At 33.8% G+C, this 10503-nt stretch overlaps 1 protein-coding gene and 1 pseudogene across 1 annotated transcript; both read right to left on the bottom strand.

The window, feature by feature from the left end:
• Positions 1–2338: 2338 nt before the first annotated feature.
• On the bottom strand, positions 2339–2878 carry LOC149241403 (uncharacterized). The gene has a single exon (XM_089370530.1). It carries the CDS (start codon positions 2876–2878, stop codon positions 2339–2341), a length of 540 nt encoding a protein of 179 aa, XP_089226656.1.
• A 21-nt stretch (positions 2879–2899) lies between these two features.
• Positions 2900–4047, bottom strand: LOC149241402 (uncharacterized; annotated as a pseudogene).
• Between the last annotated feature and the right edge of the window lie 6456 nt (positions 4048–10503).

Below are 10503 nucleotides of genomic sequence, written 5' to 3'. Positions count from 1 at the left end.
GAATAGCTCTACTGACATAATTTATTTGTTCTTCACTCACAATATTGAGAGAAATAAATACAAATCTAACCGTTGATTCACACAATTGGTCATCACCACTGGGTTTTCAACCAAGCTCTGCATATATTTTTGGTTTTGGATTTTTGAGCGCTCTTTCCTTTCTTTTCTTTGACACTTGCATTTTTTATTGTTGAACTTTATTTTGTTGAGACAAGAAAGACAGACAGACACCATATCTATGGAGGGTCGATCAGAAAGATTAGGTCGGCATGCTGAATATTATCATGGATGTAGTATGTTAAGTTTTTTTATTTGGTTTGAATCCTAATATTTACTCATTTGATTTAAATGCAAGTCCTACTCTGTCTAATAATTGTTTTTTCCTTCATTTGATTGGAATCCAACCTTGCTCTGTCTATAATCTTTTTATTCAACAATAAGAAAATACCAAGAACGGAACAGAATGAAATAAAATTTCTTTGACAGTTTTTTTTTTCATTTCATTTGATTTAATCCAATTCAATACCAAGAACAAAGTCGGATGGTTTTTTTTACCGATAACGGGATTGAATGAAATAGCCACCATTAGGGTTTAATGGCAGTTAAATTATTTTGATCTTTTTGCACAACATTTTGGGTTTATTCTTTAGAAAATTGCATAGCTTAGGAGAATAGAGAATAGCTCTGCTGACATAATTTATTTGTTCTTCGCTCACGATATTTGGAATTTATTTTTTTTGGAGGAGAATAACTCTATTCAACAGGGAAAACTATGTTCTGGACACAACCATGTTTTTTTAATTGTATCCGGTGGGTTGGTTGCTGGCTTTGTTTAGAGATCATAGCTTATTTGGTGTTTTTCGTAACTTTGGAATTTATATTTGGAAAAATGCACGGATCAACATTGCAGGAAAGTTTTTGTACTGGTCATTTATTAATAACTATTTAATAGCAATTAAGGTCAAGTTATTTTTGTAATGCATCCATTAATTTTTTAATTGCATTGGGTGGATTGCTTTCCAGCTTAAGTGTTTTTGTTTTTTTTGAATTCTAAATAACAAAATTGCAATGAAGTAAAGTGTTGTCATAGTCTCGTTGCAAGTAGGATGCATATAAGTTGTTAAAGGTATTGGATTCCTGTCATTTCAGAAATGTTTTGTTTTTGTTATCTATTTGTTAATTATCTGCATAACGATACACATTCATTTTTGATATATTTGATAGATTTTTGCTCATTGTTAAAAGAAGATAATTTTCAGTTTTAATTCCTTCCACACCATTTCATCATTTAGCTAAAATCCATTTCATCAAGGTCATGGGTGTCTAGGCCTCCTTTCTCCTCCAATCCGTGAGAAATTTTTTGAGACATTGTTATCAAATTCGTGAGCATTTCTGAGAGTATATTTGTCAAATATTTGAGGCATCTAAAGGTTTAAAGTAAAGTTGTTTGGGGAGTTTTACGTTCAAGTTGTCCAGCAATATCTATTACCTCATTGATCTCCTGTAGCTCGAGAAAAAAGTTGTTGACCAGTCCATATTCAACAAGCTTCTTTAGTGTGAAGTGCTCTTTTTCTTTCTAAAGGGTCCCTCTCATTCTAATTCTAGTGATTCTTCATCGTATTGGGAAATTTGAAATCAAGGAGATAGCTTCACTGTGTATTCAAACTCACTCATTGCAGAAATCCATCTTAATATGGGACTATTGAATTGGAAAATTGTAGGTTTCTCTGGCGGACATCTCCTCTTTCACTTAATTTTGATCTTGTATTCATACATCAATTGATCGTGAATTGGAAGAATTACTGATTTTGATGTTGCATGCTAACCGTTTGATGAAATGTGTTCTTGAAAACTTTGCATCTGCTCAACAGCTAGGCTCAAATTTGTAGGCTGGAATGCCCACTTTATATGCAGGTTTAGACTCAAATTTGTAAGCTGGAATGCCTATTTTCTGTGCCTAAAAGTTTATAGTTCCATAACTATGTGTCACAACAGTTTTTGAATTTCTTAGAGTATTTTAATAAATCTGAAGAATATGCCAGTTGTAGCATGAGTCTTGGTATGGGCATTAACATTGAAAAATCATAACAAATCCCTGGGCATATCTTCATTTGGATTATATTTGGACATTATTTCAGATTAGTGAAATCACTGTGACTATCCTGTCAAGATGGATGCATACAGACTATCTGATAAAATGTATGAATGAAAATTTTTAGCTGCATGATGATTTTAGAGTTGAGATAGTAAGTGGGGCTTTAAACCAACAACCCAACAACCATGCACAAGAAGATAGGCAATATGTGGTTTCAAGGGTTGGTTGTGAGTAGTAAAAAGGTTAATGAATGGTTGAAATCATGACAAAACTAGAGGCAAAATAAATGTCCTCATCAAAATAGCCTTTCTCAATAAACCCACTTAGTAATGTGTTATAGGTGTAGGTCCGTGGATCACTGCCTTTTTCAATCATGTACTGAAATAACTTGAAAGCTATGTTTATCTTCCCTTGTTTTGAAAAGAAAGACATGTAAGTGTTAAACATATCATTGTTGAAAGAATCTATTCCTCTACCTTGTATTCTTCTTCCCTTGAATACCAAGAAGCTAGGATAAGCTTCAAAATTGCAATTTTTTTCTGAAATATCTTGTTTAACAACATAATCTGTAGTGCCTCTTGAAATGTAATAAGTGAATGTATTCTCATTGCTATTCTGCGAACCTTCTTCTGCATCAATACCGTTTATATTGCTAAGCGACATATCTGAAGAAAATCTGATAGAAAACTCTCTTTTGTTAGTCACCTCTTGATTATCCTCATCTGTTGCTGTTCCAACACCTAAATCTTTGAGTGTACTGTTTTCAACAACATGATCGCTCATTTGTGTCTTGGTACCAAACATCTAAACAATAAGAAGGAAATTTTTATTTTCTTTCTTCTTGTCTTTTGGCACAAATTGTTGAGAATAAAGACTATCAAAATTATTGTTATTATTTACAAATATTGAAGTTTGGTTTCTTGCTTCCTCATTCCTAGTTTTCGTTATTTCCTCCATTTCAGCAGTCCATCTAACAATGTTAGGAATAACAGTGCTATCTCCTATGCATTTCATAAGCTGATGTGCCCAATCCCGTTTGTAAGACTTACGAAGTGCAATCAACAGGGATGTTATTGTTACCATGTCAGGTACCAGGCCTCTAGATTCCATTTCCTCTAACAATCCTAGTGAGTCCTCAACTCTCCCCACCTTGCAGAAATACAAGATCATAATGCTATATGTGACAACATCTACACATTGTTTTTTCTTCTTCAAATCATCAAATAGCTTATAGACAGCTGCTGCTCTACCTTTTTTTTATTAGGCCATCAATCAATATATTACAAGAACAAGAATTTGGTACCACGCCCTCCTGTACCATTTTTTTCAAAAATTGGCATGCATCTGCTAATTTTATGGGCTTCACTGATTTTATTAACTTTGCAAAATCCGCAGATTAAATTTCCATACGTGACTGCATTAGGATCTGGGTCGTCTTCCTTCATTCCTTCAAATATTTTCATTGCCTTGTTCAACCTTCCTGCCTTGCATCGAACAACAATCAAACAATTGTATGTGCACAAATCTGAAGCACATCCTCTGTCTTTCATTTCTTCAAACAGTTTCTCAACGACATCCACTTTCCCAACTATCCCAAAAGCATGAATACGAATATTATAACTCCAACTATCAAAATCACAACGTGCAGTTCTCAAATCTAAAAAGGATTTCTCGAATTCCACCATCATATTCGCTTTCCTGAGAGCAACCAAAAGTCGATTCGATGCACTGGTATAGGGATGAATATTTGCTTTTAACATGGTATTAAATAAGGATAAGGCCATATGGACTTGGTCATTCTTAAGCAAAGCTACGAGAAGAGAATTATACAATCAAGGATTGATTTTATCCGAACCAAGCTCTTCCGTGCTATCTAAAACCTCCAATGCCTTGTCACATTCGTAGGTTTGGTTGCTCACATTGTTGTCATTGAATGTTCTTGTAATTAGCATTTGAAGTTCTATACTTTTGTTTCATTCATCGCATATAGTCATTTTATGTCAAAGGGTTCAATTCTAGCATGTTGTGGTCACTCAATAAAATCTTGTCTGATCATTATCTACTCAGTGTACAATGGCTCAAATTGGAGTTTAATTAAGGTGGACATAAATTGAAGTTTAATAAGGGATGCTTGGAGCTGCACGAGATTTGTCATTATAGTATGGGTTTATTATGGAAACTATTAAGTTTTCTTTAATATCTTTAATATCCCTGTCTATTTTCTTTAATATGTTGTCTTTTGTTTTTGTGACTATTGCATGTTCAGAATTTTGTTACTTTTTTAATTGGAAATGGTCAATCATAGAAATATGTTCATGATTTTTACATTACTTTTAATTTAGCCTCTACACTACTTTACCTTATGCCTGGTAGATCATATTCTTCAAAATTTACATTGATGGATTTTAATGAGTAGATTGATTGCTTACTTAGCTAAGACAGATACTTTTATGGAGCATCTAAAGCATGTTTTATTGTTTAAACTTTATGATACATCTAAATTGTACACTATGATTTCAGTTTAGTTTAATGTTACATGAGGTTTCGTAATTCAAAGTTAATTGCATATAGTGGATAAAGTTGTCTAACGAGAAAGGGAAAGGAGAAACTTGCAAATTTTCTAATGATGATAACTAATGATAGCTCATGTGATTATGGCCAACTTGGATCAGATGGAAAAAAAAAAAAAAAAAAAAAAAAAAAAAAAAAGGTGCTAGATAGATACTTAAGGTGGTTGAGAGGAAGTGTCACAACAAGGGTAAGAAATCAATAAGAAGAGGCAACCTATTTTAGAACATAATGGAAGTGTTTGGTATAATCATAACTTGGTACTCTTAAGGTATCACTATAAGGTGTATCTAAGGATGATGCACATAAAGAAGAAAATATTGACAATCAACTAATGAAGTTGAATAATCATGGTAATAATGAAGGTCATTTTGAAGGAACCTGGAAGGTATGATGACATAAAAAAATTGATCAATTGGAGGAGATAATTTGTGTGCATGACAACATCTATAATAGTTTTCCCTCTAATGGGAGAGCCACATTGTAAAGTTTTCCATAGGTGACTAACTATATGCATGAATTATGGATAACAAGATGTATGATCAGGCAATTTTATTATGTTGATGTCTTAAAATAGGAAATGATAAGCAGATTACATTTGGTAGCCATCTTAATGAATTTATTTATAGGGTATTACCCAAGTTGGGGAATAGTAACAACATTTCCAAAGTGTATCAATGCTATGCTTTTAAGAGAGGAGGAAAAGAAACCACAATGATTGGAGGTGAGAAATTAAAGTCAATTTAATAAAATAGAATGAAGTGAAGAAGTTTCCATTTTTGAAGCTAGTAGACATGGAATATTAGGAAATTAAGACTAGGAGAAAAATAAAAATATATCTATGAATATCTGGTAGGAGGAAATGAAGGGATGTTCTATCAAGAAGAAAGTTCTTTTAAGAGTATTGATGAGTGGACCGAGAAACATGATTGGTAATGGTCATAGAGATAATCTACATAGTTTAAAAGTGTGAATATATGAAGTTGAGAATTTTCCTAATGACCAGTGATGATAAATGAGGAAGATGTTTAAAAATGGTATAAAAAAATAAAATAATAGTTGAAGTATAGGAAGGAATGTTGCTAGAAATTTTATAAGGATACCTTGAGAAGGATTGTGTACATATTGACAAAAGAAGTGAGAGTCAATTAATAGAGGTTGTACTTGACTAATTTGCGCTCATTGTTTCATGAGTAGAACTTCACATAGAGAAACTTACCAAGTTTTTTCCCATAGCGTTAAAAGAGGTTGTTTCCACAGAACACCATACATTTAAATTTTTCATGGACAATGATGGTAGTAGTGTTTCCAACTGTTTCAAAATCTAAAATAAAGATACTATTTAATGAGCAAGGATCTCTTGTCCAACTTGAAGAAGGGTGAATTTACGATAAAGCAATCAAGTGGTATTGAGATAGGAACTTGACGAGATAAGAAAATATTTTTGATAATTGTTAAATGATGTATGTATAAGTCAGCATGGATCAACAAACCCTCATGCAAGTAAATTAAGCATGATATAAAATTAAATCATGATGACCTAGTGTTTATATGCAATTGCCTATAGCGGTATTGGAATCGTTAATCCAAAGGGTAAATGGAGGTAAAACCAAGGGATTTTAATTTTGAGATAGATGATCTAAAAAAATGAGTGTATAACTAGTAATATCTTAACAATGAATTTCACCAAAATTTCCTTGGGGAAGGAAGAATATATGACGAGAGATTAAGACTCAATATGATGTGGCTCATGTGAAATTTAATGATGTACTTAGATGATTATACCTATGGTGTAAATGGTCAACTTCCTAGTTGAAAGAAGTGGAAATGATTATTGAAAAAGTAATTGGTATCTTGATGAAAACATAACACTAATAACACTGATAAGATAACATAGATCCTAGATCGATGTTGAATAATCTTAGTTCATAGTTGAATGTTTGTAAAGTAAATGAAATTGATTTTTCTGAGGAATCATGATAAGAATGCTTATAGAGTATTATTCTATATTTGATAAGTATTGAGATGTTTCTCATATTGATGATGTTTCATGATATGATGGTATGAGGGTGATCATGCACATGTGGTTCATATTTATATAGTTGTTACAATAGTGATGATGTATCCTTATGATGATGATGATATGCATAGGCATTATGATGTTATGTCAAGGTATATTGACATATTCATTTACTACGTGATGATAGGTATTTAATGTTGAATACTCATGATGGATATGATATGCATAACGTGGCATAGGAATTATGATGCTATAATATGAGGTTTATTAACATGTGGTTCATTTATTATGTGAAGTCATGATATGTCTTTGATGCAAATATGTTGATGTTATAACTTATGATGGTATTTCATGAGGTGAAGCATGTGATAGTTGCATACAAATTTATGACATGCATGAGCATGCAATTCGTTATTATTCATAATGTTGCGATTAACAATGATGAATGTTACATGATGACATGTAAGACTTGGCATGTGGATTATTTTCTATGATACTATGATGGTATAGCTAATGCATTGGTTGCATGTTGAGGTGTGATGATTGACAGGACTCCACAAATGGGCTGAGAGGGCCGGTTTATTTGATGATCTCGTGCGAGCCCATATGCACGAGGGAGAATAAGTAACACCATATGGGCTGGGGACAAACTCAATCAACACTACATATGCCAGTGGTTCCTTTGTCTTGTATAGCTCTTGATGGATAGCTCTTGAAGGGCTATGGGACCATCTTGAGAAGGCCAAGTGCCTAATGTTCAAGGCTAGGTGCCTAAAATTGTAATGGGATGCTGAAGTTTGGTGGGGCTGTAAGTACTTCGATGCTTGGGGTTGTGCACCTTAGTGAGTTGTGGAGGGAGTGGGCCAACCTTGCGAGATGCCCGGAGACATTGAGCACTGTACCGGATGCCTGCCTTGGGGCCTTGGGGGCAGATGAGGTCTGAGTCAGGCACGAGCCTTGGGGCTAGCCTTGGACTAGGATACAGACCAAGGAGGCTTATGCCTGATTCCGAAAGTGGGAAAAAGGACAGAGATTCCTTGGGATTTCCCGGGTGTTGTGAAACTTTTGATGCCTGCTGGTTATACTAGTTCAGCAGAGGGTGTTGGGACTGTTACATGAAGTAATAAATAACAAAATAAATGTAATGTCCCTTAATAATAAATAATAAATAATAAATAATATAATATAATATTAAATAAATAATAAACAATAAAAAAATAGTAATAGTAAATAAATAATAATAAATTAATAAATTAATGCTATAAATGCTATAAATAAGAATAAAACAAGAAAGCAGTAAAAATCAATAAAGCTATCAAAAAGTAAAAAGAAAAGAATAAAACAAGAAAGCAGTAAAGTTGCATGTTAACGCATGGAGTGTGTGCATGAGGTTCCCCTTCCAATGTTTGCTCTATTTAATAGATGAGGAGGAAGATGAGAGGCATTGCATCATTCCATGATTCCATCATCCATTCTCTTGGGAGAATAGTGTTTTGAGACAAAGGATTCACTGGCAGTAGTACATTGATTGAGGGCTCGGGGGTGGCCAGTTGTAGCAAGATTTTGTGCAACTGAGCCTACAGTTGGGTGGAGAGTCGTCCCCAAAACTTTGTTGCAGTTAGTAGAATTCAACTAGCGTTCAACCCTGAATCACAAGTAAGAAACATCATCGTCAAGTAAGTTGTCTCTACCCAGATATTTTTGAAATTGATGTTAATTAGTTGATAAATTGCGTATTGATTATAAATCGATTATTTAATCTAATTAATTACGTGTTGTTAATTCGGGGTTGTTACATGCACCACCAGCATAACTATGTTTACAAAACCTTTTTAATGCGGGTTTCACTTGTAGCTCTAGATTACGTATTTCCATTTTGCATATAATGATACATTAGCCAATTTAGTTCCCATCTCTTAATTTCATACGCATCTCTCAAATTTCCAAAATGCATAGCTTCCAAAATGCACAACAAACCATGGGCTTGTCAGAATGATTATGTTCAATTCATTTCTTGCATTATATAACTTGGGTATATTTTTGTGTCACAATTTTGATAAATCTCACCAATTTATTAAGGATACTATCGACAGATATCAAGAAATCAAGAAACATCGTTAAATTGCAAAACAACATTTATTTTTTAGATTTTATTCATTATACCTCCTCCTTCAAATAAGTTCCCTCTCATTCATTTGCAAATCAAAGAGAAATAGACGCGACAATTCATAAAAGTAGTTTGAGTGGTGGTTGGTGTAGATATATTCAAGTCTCTTTTATCTGATTCTTGTAGCGGGATGTTTAACTCGATATATGGATCACTCTTTGTGTGTGGGGCTATGAATAATGCAATCTGAAGCCGAGAGGAAGGAGAAGAAAATAAGTGCTACCCCATTGGTGAAACCATAAGAGACATTGGTTGGAGCTTGGTTACATCCACCATGTTGCTGACTTATGAGCATATACACATTAAGTTAGGCTATGTTGTTTTCACCATACAATCTTGATTTGAAATAGAATCCATGCATGTTAGGTTGTTCTCATCAAGAAAGTGGGTGGGTGGGTGATATGCCTTCACAAAGAGCCACTGATTTCCCACATGGGAGAGAGGTTCTTTTGACCCAACGCATCAATTTTTGGTACTGGTGTGAAAGTGCATGGAGTTGAATCATATACTTAGACTAGAGGTTTATTCTAATTCTTATTTAATTCAATAACATATTAGTCAATTATCCACAATGATTTATTAATAGATGACCATCACCTCATGAAGTCTCTCTAAATTAAACACAATACCAAGGTTAAATATCCCTAACATAAACTCGTCATCATTTTGATAAATAAACATAATAAATTATAATTACTTGATATAATTAGATGGGTCAATGCCATGATTTCATATAAACAAAAGAGAAATAGAAAATATTGTGATAAATAAGTTGATCAATAAACACAATCGGTGGTACTTTTATGTTTTCAAATAACGTGAACCCTTGGTGAAATAATTCTAAAAAATTGTCAAACAAATAAAAATAATATGCATGAGTTGTTATATATAATGAATAGTTAATAATGTCATGGTACAATTAATTTATCTTCACTAATATTTACGCCGTAAGGCGTTCCCTCTGAGAGAGACATCCCTGAAATGTGACGTGTGCGATCGTGAACCATTGATTTTGTGTGTTAGATGATTGGAGTGTTTTGGACCGTTCGTTTAATTTGTTTTATTTATAAAAAAATTAGTATTTTCCCACTAATAGGCCATGAAAAGCCAAACCTCGCTTGCTGGCGATGAGACTCTTCTGCTGCCTTCGCATAGACTGCCTGCTGGCAAATATAGACTCTGCGATAAGACTCTTCTGCTGCCTTCGCATGCTGGCAAAGAGACTCTGCGATGAGACTCTTCTGCTGCCTTCGCATGCTGGCAGAGATTCGGCTTTCTTTCTTTTTTTCAAAAGAGGGGTTAACTTTTAAAAAATCGAACAGTGATAATCTGGGTTCCAATGCCAATAGGAGACTGTATACCTGGTATAAACTGGGGAACTGAACTTTAATTGCTTCTTGAGTATGCCTTAGGATTGCTCCCATTTTTCGTGATTTCCGTAAAATAAAAACCAAGAAGGAAGGTCTGCAATTGAAATCTTGAGATTGGTTTGTGGGTGACATGGCAGCTTCCGTTACACTGCAATGGTTCCCCTTTTTAATATTGATGTTATTTATCAAAACTTGCAATTTCTTTAATGCATCTGTTATAAAATGACTCCTACATGATTCGTTTTCTGTAGAAGTTTAGTTGCATAGCTTTGGAGGACTATTG

Source organism: Pinus tabuliformis, chromosome 8, assembly GCF_031772625.1.
Source record: "Pinus tabuliformis cultivar Carrire ecotype Pingquan chromosome 8, CPIR1, whole genome shotgun sequence".
NCBI lineage: Eukaryota > Viridiplantae > Streptophyta > Pinopsida > Pinales > Pinaceae > Pinus > Pinus tabuliformis.
The sequence above is the reverse complement of the archived record's forward strand: the minus strand, read 5'-3'. Positions and strand labels throughout refer to the sequence as shown.

What these genes read in the sequence shown, in the direction of transcription:
- LOC149241403 (XM_089370530.1), bottom strand. Translation starts at nt 2,878, where the DNA reads ATGAGCGATCATGTTGTTGAAAACAGTACACTCAAAGATTTAGGTGTT.